This window comes from Oncorhynchus keta, chromosome 17 (genome assembly GCF_023373465.1).
Source record: "Oncorhynchus keta strain PuntledgeMale-10-30-2019 chromosome 17, Oket_V2, whole genome shotgun sequence".
Classification (NCBI taxonomy): domain Eukaryota; kingdom Metazoa; phylum Chordata; class Actinopteri; order Salmoniformes; family Salmonidae; genus Oncorhynchus; species Oncorhynchus keta.
In genome coordinates this window covers 53135672-53148171 of record NC_068437.1, presented here as the reverse complement: position 1 = coordinate 53148171, position 12500 = coordinate 53135672, and the positions used below count along the sequence as shown (strand labels likewise).

The 12500-nt window shown below is 48.8% G+C and overlaps 1 protein-coding gene across 1 annotated transcript in view; it reads right to left on the bottom strand.

Moving 5' to 3' along the window:
- Positions 1 to 12500, bottom strand: part of LOC118376853 (G-protein coupled receptor 22-like) — a 25958-nt gene that overhangs the window by 3133 nt on the left and 10325 nt on the right. Inside the window, exons 2-4 of the mRNA XM_052466552.1 lie at positions 11732 to 11959; positions 943 to 1084; positions 1 to 729 (exon numbers count right to left, since the gene is read on the bottom strand). The exon at positions 1 to 729 is cut by the window's left edge and continues 300 nt beyond it. Of these exons, the coding sequence (XP_052322512.1) occupies positions 1 to 729; positions 943 to 1080 (867 nt within the window). The 5' untranslated portion in view covers positions 1081 to 1084; positions 11732 to 11959. The remainder of the gene's footprint in view (positions 730 to 942; positions 1085 to 11731; positions 11960 to 12500) is intronic.

Below are 12500 nucleotides of genomic sequence, written 5' to 3'. Positions count from 1 at the left end.
GCCGCTGGGCTCAGATGGCTCCATGGCCCCGTCCGTGGCCTGTGACGTCATAGCCGTCATGGAGGGACCTTTTTTCCTCCTGGCCTTCTTCTTCTGCGACGCTGTGTGAAAGCGTGTCCCAATGCGGATGTTGAGCGCCTGGAGGATCTTGGAATAGGTGACGAGCATCACAACAGCAGTGAAGAAGAAGATGGGGATCTGGACCAGTAGGTGATAGTAGAGTCCTAACTCTGTGTAGTATTGGTTGGTGTGGGCCACTGTGACTACATCCGCTAGAGTCTGGTTCAGCTCCGACTGGCCTGGGGCGAAGAACCCCACCTCCATGAAAGGCACCAGGAAACTGAGGAATGACAGCACCCAAATGGTGGCCAGCAGAGCCAGGGCTCGGCCCATCGTTAGGACTCTATTCGCCGGTTTCACAGAGATGTCGTACCGGTCCAGGGTAATGGCGAGTACGTTGGCTGCCGTGCCGACACTAGCGAACGACACGCAGGCCTCGTGGAAGCAACAAACCAAGGCTGTATCCCCCTCCAGAGACAACAACAACACCACCATGGTCAGTGGGATGCAGCAGACACACACCAACACATCCAGGACGTGAAGGTTCATGGTGACGATGTTGGAGACCGAAGAGATCAGGTTGGACTTCATGCAGTACAGGGCCAGCACGGTGAGGTTGGAGCTCAGGCCCAGCACGATCTCCAGCATCAGGAAGCCGGTCAGGGACACCTGAGTGAATGAATTAATAAATACTTTATAGCCCCGTATAGGAATTTGTCTGGCAACAATACAGGAATTACTGTTAAAAATCTTTCTTAAATAAACATTTCTCCAAAGATCATGATTTTATTCCAGGTGTAATCTGGTAAACTATCCAGATATCACGTAAATACGGCACATATCTCATGACCTACTTCAGACAGACATACGCTGTAGGTGTACCTGGAAGGAGATGGGGTAGGGGTATGGGTAGGGCGTGGCTGGAGCACTGGTTCTGCTGATGGGCTCGGCTGCGTTGTCGGTGACAGTGACGTTGCTCATGGTGCCTTCTTCTCTCTCCAGAGGGGGAAGGATATGCATTATCCTGTAGAGGGGGGAGGGGGGGGGGGAGAGGGGGAGAGAGAGGGATAGAGAGAGAGGGGGAGGGAGAGGGGGAGAGAGAGGGATAGAGAGATTGATAGAGAGAGAGGGGGAGGGAGAGGGGGAGAGAGAATTAGAGGAAAGGGGAAGGAGTGAACGAGTGGGATATAGAGAGGAAGAAAGAAAGTGAAAGAGGGAGTGTTTGTGAGGAGAGGAGGAGTAAGGGTTTTGATTAGAAGGTACACCTTACAGAAGCTCATCTGAATCTCAAACACGGCTTCCTTGCAACTGGGACATCCGATTCTATTACACAGAATGAATAAATCATTTTATGAGTGAAATCAAATAATAAGGAAACATTTTCTCATTGGGGCGGCAGGGTAGCCTAGTGGTAAGAGCGTTGGACCAGCGGGGCCTCATTGGGTCGGCAGGGTAGCCTAGTGGTAAGAGCGTTGGACCAGCGGGGCCTCATTGGGGCGGCAGGGTAGCCTAGTGGTAAGAGCGTTGGACCAGTGGGGCCTCATTGGGGCGGCAGGGTAGCCTAGTGGTAAGAGCGTTGGACCAGCGGGGCCTCATTGGGGCGGCAGGGTAGCCTAGTGGTAAGAGCGTTGGACCAGTGGGGCCTCATTGGGGCGGCAGGGTAGCCTAGTGGTAAGAGCGTTGGACCAGCGGGGCCTCATTGGGGCGGCAGGATAGCCTAGTGGTAAGAGCGTTGGACCAGTGGGGCCTCATTGGGGCGGCAGGATAGCCTAGTGGTAAGAGCGTTGGACCAGTGGGGCCTCATTGGGGCGGCAGGATAGCCTAGTGGTAAGAGCGTTGGACCAGCGGGGCCTCATGCTGGGGCCAGAAAGCAGGATAGCCTAGTGGTAGAGCGTTGGACCAGTGGGGCCTCATTGGGCGGCAGGATAGCCTAGTGGTAAGAGCGTTGGATATCCAGCGGGGCCTCATTGGGGCGGCAGGGTAGCCTAGTGGTAAGAGCGTTTATACCAGCTGGGCCTCATTGGGGCGGCAGGATAGCCCAGTGGTAAGAGCGTTGACCAGCGGGGCCTCATTGGGGCGGCAGGATAGCCTATGTGGTAAGAGCGTTGGAATGAGTGGGGCCTCATATATGGGGAAGCGGCAGGATAGCCTCAGTGGTACCACCCAAAGCGTTTGGACCAGCGGGGCCTCATTGGGGTCAACATGGCAGGGTAGCCTAGTGGTAAGAGCGTTGGACCAGTGGGGCCTCATCGGGGCGGCAGGGTAGCCTAGTGGTAAGAGCGTTGGACCAGTGGGGCCTCATTGGGGCGGCAGGGTAGCCTAGTGGTAAGAGCGTTGGACCAGTGGGGCCTCATTGGGGCGGCAGGATAGCCTAGTGGTAAGAGCGTTGGACCAAAAAATGCTCACAAAAATGCTGAGAGCGTGCCAGAAAGCAGAATATAGTTCTAGTTTGTGTAGAGCATTGATAATGAAATACACTGAGTACACAAAACATTAGGAACACCTGCTCTTACCATGACAGACTGACCAGGTCAATCCAGGTGAAAGTTCAGATCCCTTATTGATGTCACTTGATATATCCTCTTCATAAGTGGAGATGAAGGGGAGGAGATGGGTTAGCCATTGGTATGAGGAGGCTCTAAGCTGACATATATAAGTGTTTTAAGACTTTTGTACTATGGGTCATTTCTCTATTTGTTTTGGAATGTTTGGACCCCTTAAGGTATAAAGTTAAAAATATATATATATATTATTATTTGATAAAATATAGAATTTGGCCTTTACTACTATAGCCCAGAGAAACGCATTGAATAATAGATTCATGAATGGCAAAAAAATAAATAATATCTCGTAAGGAATGAAGTTTTGAAGTAGCTGTCCTATATCTAGAAGACATAAGGAAGCTCAGGAAATATTATTTGTATTTTTTCAACAATCAAGAATGGTCCACCACCCAAAGGTCATCCAGCCAACTTGACACAACTGTGGGAAGCATTGGAGTCAACATGGGCCAGTGTGGTATTTAACCTTTAGTTAACTAGGCAAGTCAGTTAAAGAACACATTTTATTTACAATGACGGCCTACCCCGGCCCAACCTGGACGACGCTGGGCCAAATGTGCGCCGCCCTATGGGGCTCCCAATCACAGCCAGTGGTGATACAGCCTGGAATCGAACCAGAGTCTGTACTGACACCTCTAGCACTGAGATGCAGTGCCTTAGACCGCTATACCACTCGGGAGCCCATGCGCATAGTCCCGGGAAGAGAATCAACTGTCCAGGCATCGCAAGCACCATGCTCAGGGTGGCAGGGTAACCTAGTGGTTAGAGCGTTGGACTAGTAACCGGAAGGTTGCAAGTTCAAATCCCCGAGCTGACAAGGTACAAATCTGTCATTCTGCCCCTGAACAGGCAGTTAACCCACTGTTCCTAGGCCGTCATTGAAAATAAGAATTTGTTCTTAACTGACTTGCCTAGTTAAATAAAGGTAAAATATTTATTTTTAAAAATGCTCTACCAACTGAGCAACAGAGGACCATGCTCTACCAACTGAGCTACAGAGGACCTGTGCTCTACCAACTGAGCTACAGAGGACCCGTGCTCTACCAACTGAGCTACAGAGGACCCGTGCTCTACCAACTGAGCTACAGAGGACCATGCTCTACCAACTGAGCTACAGAGGACCCGTGCTCTACCAACTGAGCTACAGAGGACCATTGCTCTACCAACTGAGCTACAGAGGACCATGCTCTACCAACTGAGCTACAGAGGACCCGTGCTCTACCAACTGAGCTACAGAGGACCATGCTCTACCAACTGAGCTACAGAGGACCCGTGCTCTATCAACTAAGCTACAGAGGACCATGCTCTACCAACTAAGCTACAGAGGACCCGTGCTCTACCAACTAAGCTACAGAGGACCATGCTCTACCAACTGAGCTACAGAGGACCATGCTCTACCAACTGAGCTACAGAGGACCCGTGCTCTACCAACTGAGCTACAAAGGACCATGCTCTACCAACTGAGCTACAGAGGACCCGTGCTCTACCAACTGAGCTACAGAGGACCATGCTCTACCAACTGAGCTATACAGAGGACCATGCTCTACCAATTGAGCTACAGAGGACCCGCGCTCTACCAACTGAGCTACAGAGGACCATGCTCTACCAACTGAGCTACAGAGGACCTGTGCTCTACCAACTGAGCTACAGAGGATCTGCGCTCTACCAACTGAGCTACAGAGGACCCGTGCTCTACCAACTGCTCTACAGAGGACCCGTGCTCTACCAACTGCTCTACAGAGGACCCGCGCTCTACCAACTGAGCAACAGAGGACCCGTGCTCTACCAACTGAGCTACAGAGGACCATGCTCTACCAACTAAGCTACAGAGGACCCGCGCTCTACCAACTGAGCTACAGAGGACCCGTGCTCTACCAACTGAGCTACAGAGGACCATGCTCTACCAATTGAGCGACAGAGGACCATGCTCTACCAACTGAGCTACAGAGGACCCACGCTCTACCAACTGAGCTACAGAGGACCCGCGCTCTACCAACTGAGCTACAGAGGACCCGTGCTCTACCAACTGAGCTACAGAGGACCATGCACTACCAACTGAGCTACAGAGGACCATGCTCTACCAACTGAGCTACAGAGGACCCGCGCTCTACCAACTGCTCTACAGAGGACCCGCGCTCTACCAACTGCTCTACAGAGGACCTGCGCTCTACCAACTGAGCTACAGAGGACCCGTGCTCTACCAACTGAGCTACAGAGGACCATGCTCTACCAACTAAGCTACAGAGGACCCGTGCTCTACCAACTGAGCTACAGAGGACCCGCGCTCTACCAACTGAGCTACAGAGGACCCGTGCTCTACCAACTGAGCTACAGAGGACCATGCTCTACCAACTGAGCTACAGAGGACCAGTGCTCTACCAACTGAGCTACAGAGGACCATGCTCTACCAACTGAGCTACAGAGGACCCGTGCTCTACCAACTGAGCTACAGAGGACCATGCTCTACCAACTGAGCTACAGAGGACCCGTGCTCTACCAACTGAGCTACAGAGGACCCGTGCTCTACCAACTGAGCTACAGAGGACCATGCTCTACCAACTGAGCTACAGAGGACCCGTGCTCTACCAACTGAGCTACAGAGGACCATGCTCTACCAACTGAGCTACAGAGGACCCGTGCTCTACCAACTGAGCTACAGAGGACCCGTGCTCTACCAACTGAGCTACAGAGGACCCGTGCTCTACCAACTGAGCTACAGAGGACCATGCTCTACCAACTGAGCTACAGAGGACCATGCACTACCAACTGAGCTACAGAGGACCATGCTCTACCAACTGAGCTACAGAGGACCCGTGCTCTACCAACTGAGCTACAGAGGACCCGTGCTCTACCAACTGAGCTACAGAGGACCATGCTCTACCAACTGAGCTACAGAGGACCCTACCAACTGCGCCCGCGCTACCAACTGAGCAACAGAGGACCCGCGTTCTACCAACTGAGCTACAGAGGACCACATTGGCAAGCAACTACAGTCTATTCTACTGATGTCAAGGCCGTCTACACTGTGACACCCCTATGGGGTAATGCAATACACAGGGAATAGGGTGACATCTGAAGGATGTAATGGACATAATAGTGATTTTCCTTCAAACAGGTTTTTCCTCCTGCTTCAGGCTCAATCCGACTTCAGGTTCTGAAAGATAAAGCCTGGAGCACCAGGCAGAAAAAGCTCATTTATTTTCAGAGACTTCACAATAGCATCAGCAGGGGAGCTGGTAATAACAATAGCAGTGGCTTACGGCAGTCTGAGAATTACATGTAATATAATTATTGTCAACATAAAATAGTCATGTAATCATAAATATAAAAATAATATAAATAACTGACCGCCTCTCCCCCTTTTAGCTCTGAGTGACAGCTACTTTATTGAAGAAAATGTACTTTCATATCTGTAATATGTGGTTGTTCCATCTAGATATCTTAAGATGAATACACTAACTAAGTTGCTCTGGATAAGAGCATCTGCTGAATGACACATTTTTAATTTGAAAAATGTAAGGTTTTATACCAATTTTCTGTAAAAAATGGCCTCTAAAATATACACTATATACAAAAGTTTGTGGACACCCCTTCAGATTAGTGACTTCGGCTATTTCAGCCACACACGTTGCTGACAGGTGTATAAAATCGAGCACGCAGCCATGCAATATCCATAGACAGTAGAATGGCCTTACTGAAGAGCTTAGTGACTTTCAACGTGGCACTGTCATAGGATGCCTCCTTTCCAACAAGTAGTTTGTCAAAAAAAAATCCCTGCTAGAGCTGCCCAGGTCAACTGTAGTGCTGTCATCGTGAAGTGGAAACGTCTAGGAGCAACAACGGCTCAGCTGCGAAGTGGTAGGCCACACAAGCTCAGAATGGGACCGCCGAGTGTTGAAGCGCCTAGCACATAAAAATTGTCCTCGGTTAGAGCATTCTTTACCGAGTTCCAAACTGCCTCTGGAAGCAACGTCAGCTCAAGAACTGTTCGTCGTGAGCTTCATGAAATGGGTTTCCATGGCTGAGGAGCCACACACAAGCCTAGATGCGCCTTACCAAGTGTCGTCTGGAGTGATATAAAGCTCGCTGCCATTAGACTCTGTGGCAGTGGAAACTAATTCTCTGGAGTGATGAATCACGTTTCACCATCTGGCAGTCCTACGGACAAATCTGGGTTTGGCAGGTGCCAGGAGGACGCTACCTGTCTGAATGCATAGTGCCAACTGTAACGTTTGTTGGAGGAGGAATAATGGTCTGGGGCTGATTTTTCATGGTTCGGGCTAGGCGCCTTAGTTAAAGTGAAGGGAAATCTTAACGCTACAGCATACAATGACATTTTAGACAATTCTGTGGTTCCGACTTTGTGGCAACAGTTTCGTGAAGGACCTTTTCTGTTTAAGCATGACAATGCCCCTGTGCACAAAGCAAAGTCCAAACAGAAATGATTTGTTGAGATCGGTGTGGAAGAGCTTGACTGGCCTGCACAGAGCCCTGACCTTAACCCCATCGAACACCTTTGGGATGTACAGGAACTAACATCAGTGCCCGATCTCACTAATGCTCTTGTGGCTGAATGGAAGCAAGTCCCTGCAGCAATGTTCCAACATCTAGTGGAAAGCCTTCCCAGAAACATGTTATAGATTTAGGAGTGAGATATTCGACGAGCAGTTTGTACAGATACTTTTGGTCATGTAGTGTATGTAAACAGACCACATATGTAAAACATGTAATATTATAAAGCTGAGAGTGCTATTATATTGATACAATATTTACTAGGCAAGTCTATCCCGGCCAAACGCTGAGCCAGTCAGGGATCGAACCAGGGTCTGTAGTGACGCCTCTAGCACTGAGATGAAGTGCCTTTGACGGCTGCACCACTCAGGAGCCAGTATATGATACAGTCTTCGCACTTGTTGCGTTTACAACTTGTCTAAGTCTATCTACAGATTTGTCTAAGTCTATCTACAGATTTGTCTAAGTCTATCTACAGATTTGTCTAAGTCTATCTACAGATTTGTCTAAGTCTATCTACAGATTAGAGACAGTGTATTGACTCTTTGAATGGAATGTTGGCATATTGGCAGTTAATTTGAAAAAATGCATGGGATCATCCCTTTAATAAAACTAACTGGCTAGCTATCTAACAAACATACAATGTAGGGATATTCTTCACATTCATTGTTTTACACGTTATCTTATCACAGCACTGGCAAATCATGGTCGACCAACTCCCGGACCAAAATGTCTGACCTTTTATCCCATCATAAGAAGGTTCCTGTCCCTTCTAGTATTCTAATTCCTATTTCTATGAGGGTGACCTCCAGGGCTTTAACGGGGGCTGCTGGTGGGTGTAATACACCAATGAACAGTAGGTTAATATACAACATTATTGGGTAATTCTCATTAACACATTGAGTTGTTATGTGAATTCTAATCAGAGGGCGTCATTATGCATTGATTTATTGACAATGTTGTCCGCGGTGAACATTATATAATACATTGACATGTCTGTTCTTTCTTTGTGTACTGTTCGTATACAGTTCCAAATTAAAATGCCCACCAATGTTGGAACAGTCTAACTTTTTAACGAATCTAAATGGATTTAATTCTACAATGCTGTAGCTGTTCCACATGAAAGATGAGGGTTAGTAGTAGCAATACAGTCCAGAGAGCTGACAACCTCATGCAGCCCCAGTCCCAGAGTTTACTCACCCTTCTCTCCAGCTCTATCTGAGCCCCAGCAAGGCTCCGTAGTCAGGGAGCTCCCCAGCTAGACCCACACAGACAGGCATCCGATTCAGGTATAATGTCACCATGAGATCACCACAGAAGAAGGATCCTCTCTAAGCCTACCAATCAAGACGCTCTGAGCTATCGTCCTGAGAACAAGGATCTTCTACTAACACTGCTCCTCTCCTCTTCACCCACCCAGGGAGTCTGCTATGCACCCAGGGAGGCTGCTATGTTTCCAGGGAAGCTGCTATGCACCCAGGGAGGCTGCTATGCACCCAGGGAAGATGCTATGCACCCAGGGAGTCTGCTATACACCCAGGGAAGCTGCTATGCACCCAGGGAGGCTGCTATGCACCCAGGGAGGCTGCTATATTTCCAAGGAGGCTGCTATGCACCCAGGGAGCTGCTATGCAACCAGGGAGGCTGCTATGTTTCCAGGGAAGCTGCTATGCACCCAGGGAGGCTGCTATGCACCCAGGGAGGCTGCTATGTTTCCAGGGAAGCTGCTATGCACCCAGGGAGGCTGCTATGCACCCAGGGAGGCTGCTATGCACCCAGGGAAGCTGCTATGCACCCGGGGAGGCTGCTATGCACCCAGGGAGGCTGCTATGCACCCAGGGAGGCTGCTATGTACCCAGGGAGGCTGCTATGTTTCCAGGGAAGCTGCTATGCACCCAGGGAGGCTGCTATGCTTCCAGGGAGGCTGCTATGCACCCAGGGAGGCTGCTATGTTTCCAGGGAAGCTGCTATGCACCCGGGGAAGCTGCTATGCACCCAGGGAGGCTGCTATGTTTCCAGGGCAGCTGCTATGCACCCAGGGAGGCTGCTATGCACCCAGGGAGGCTGCTATGCACCCAGGGAGGCTGCTATGCACCTGGGGAGGCTGCTATGCACCCAGGGAGGCTGCTATGCACCCAGGGAGGCTGCTATGTTTCCAGGGAAGCTGCTATGCACCCAGGGAGGCTGCTATGTTTCCAGGGAAGCTGCTATGCACCCAGGGAGACTGCTATGCTTCCAGGAAGCTGCTATGCACCCAGGAGGCTGCTATGCTTCCAGGGAAGCTGCTATGCAGCCAGGAGGCTACTATGTTTCCAGGAAGCTGCTATTCTACCATGGAGGCTGTTATGTTTCCAGGGAAGCTGCTATGCACCCAGGGAGGCTGCTATGCTTCCAGGGAGGCTGCTATGCACCCAGGGAGGCTGCTATGTTTCCAGGGAAGCTGCTATGCACCCAGGGAGGCTGCTATGTTTCCAGGGAGGCTGCTATGCACCCAGGGAGGCTGCTATGCACCCAGGGAGGCTGCTACGCACCCAGGGAGGCTGCCAGGCCAGAGAAGCACCTCTCTGTCCTGCCACCAGCAATGCTCCTCTCTTCCACCAATGAACCACTAAATGCAACGCAAGCAACTATTGGACTGGCGGATTGGACAGGACTGCTAGTTGCCTGTGGGCTTCATCCAGTCGTTAATGACTAGAATATTTGGGTGTCTATAGAATATCACGACGAGGATGTCCAGTACTGCAGAGAGGGAGGGAAGAGAACACACCTGGATATCTCTCTCTCTCTCTCTCTCTCTCTCTCTCTCTCTCTCTCTCTCTCTCTCTCTCTCTATTCAATTCAATGGGGCTTTATTGGCATGGGAAATATACATTGGCAAAGCAAGTGAAATAAACCCAGTCTGTATCTCTATAGCGTTGTTTTTGTGATGGTGGGAGCGTTGATGACTGGATCACAGACAAACTCTCGGAGCCTCTGGATCTCCTGTTCCTGAACCCACGGTATTATTCCCACGCGTGACAGAAGCCACAGCCACGGCTACAGAGGCCGCTGCACAAAAAAAACAAGACAAAGATGCTTCCTCTTCCTCTACAGTGGGTCTGAATTCACTGAATGCCGGCCTATCAAGTCAAAATAATTGAATGCAACTGAATTTACAAATCCTTTAGAATCCAACGGTAGACTGTGGAATCCAACGGTAGACTGTGGAATCCAATGGTAGACTGTAGAATCCAACGGTAGACTGTGGAATCCAACGGTAGACTGTGGAATCCAATGGTAGACTGTGGAATCCAACAGTAGACTGTGGAATCCAACGGTAGACTGTGGAATCCAACGGTAGACTGTGGAATCCAACGGTAGACTGTGGAATCCAACGGTAGACTGTGGAATCCAACGGTAGACTGTGGAATCTAACGGTAGACTGTGGAATCCAACGGTAGACTGTGGAATCCAACGGTAGACTGTGGAATCCAACGGTAGACTGTGGAATCCAATGGTAGACTGTAGAATCCAACGGTAGACTGTGGAATCCAACGGTAGACTGTGGAATCCAACGGTAGACTGTGGAATCTAACGGTAGACTGTAGAATCCAACGGTAGACTGTAGAATCCAACGGTAGACTGTGGAATCTAACGGTAGACTGTAGAATCCAACGGTAGACTGTGGAATCCAACGGTAGACTGTGGAATCCAACGGTAGACTGTGGAATCCAACGGTAGACTGTGGAATCCAACGGTAGACTGTGGAATCCAACGGTAGACTGTGGAATCCAACGGTAGACTGTGGAATCCAACGGTAGACTGTGGAATCTAACGGTAGACTGTGGAATCCAACGGTAGACTGTGGAATCTAACGGTAGACTGTGGAATCCAATGGTAGACTGTGGAATCTAACGGTAGACTGTGGAATCCAATGGTAGACTGTGGAATCTAACGGTAGACTGTGGAATCCAATGGTAGACTGTGGAATCTAACGGTAGACTGTGGAAACCAAATCCTCGGTTGAAGAAAATATACAGTAACTCCTTTAGTCCAATTGTTCAGTCCGTCGCACTCACTAAAAAAATCTCAAAAAAATCTGATGTTCCTCCATTTCAGATTTTTCTCCAAACAGCGGTTTTCAGCCAATCAAAAACATACATTCACATATTAGTGTCATTTATTTGTGTATTTGTGTATTCGTGGCAGGCTGGCATTTATTGTCATGAATCTCTGCAGAGTTTGTCACCAGCTGGCACAACCACAAAATCATACAATTTTAAAAGTAACCCTAACCTTGACTTCACTGCGAACTAACCCTGATGCCTAAACATAACCTTTGAAATGAAGACCAAAAAACACATTTGTGTTTTCAGGAATGTTTATGATATAGCTGGCCCATCTAGTGGAAATCGCTCAGTTCTGCCTCGGTGCTGTACGTGTAATCGTGTGTGTGTGTGTGTGTGTGTGTGTGTGTGTGTGTGTGTGTGTGTGTGTGTGTGTGTGTGTGTGTGTGTGTGTGTGTGTGTGTGTGTGTGTGTGTGTGTGTGTGATTCAGAGGTAGAAGGTCGTGGTCATGAATAAGGGGATAACAGTGAGTCCATTAGAGGATGCCTCACCTCTGTGATTTATACCAGGATAAAACTCCTCAAAATGTATTGGTCGAGAGGATAACAGTCCTGGACAGTGATTGGTCAAGAGGATAACTGTCCTGGACAGGGATTGGTCAAGAAGATAACAGTCCTTGGCAGGGATTGGATAAGACGATACAAGTTGTATGAGACGACCACACAGACCAAACCATCATCAGTCTGTCCTTCAATCACGTCCCCCTCTTACTCACCGTCCTGGAGAAGAGAGAGAGAGAGACAAAATGAGGTGGGAACAATTTTGATAAATTCACATATCTATTGGGTGAAATACCACAGTGTTACATCACAGCAGCAGTGTGACCTGTTGCCACAAGAAAAGGTCAACCAGTGAAGAACAAACACCATTGAAAATACAACCCATATTTATGTTTATCTATTTTCCCTTTTCTACTTAAACCACAACACTATATATATATATATATTATATGACACTTGGAATGTCTTTATTCTTTTGGAGCTTTTGTGAGTGTTTACTGTTTATTTTTTTATTTCACTTTTGTTTATTATCTACTTCACTTGCTATGGCAATTTAACATATGTTTCCCATGCCAATAAAGCTGTTTATTGGAGAGAGAGAGAGAGAGAGAGAGAGAGAGAGAGAGAGAGAGAGAGAGAGAGAGAGAGAGAGACAGAGAGAGAGAGAGAGAGAGAGAGAGAGAGAGAGAGAGAGAGAGAGAGAGACAGAGAGAGAGAGAGAGAGAGAGAGGGAAAGAAAGAGAGAGAGGGAAAAGAGAGA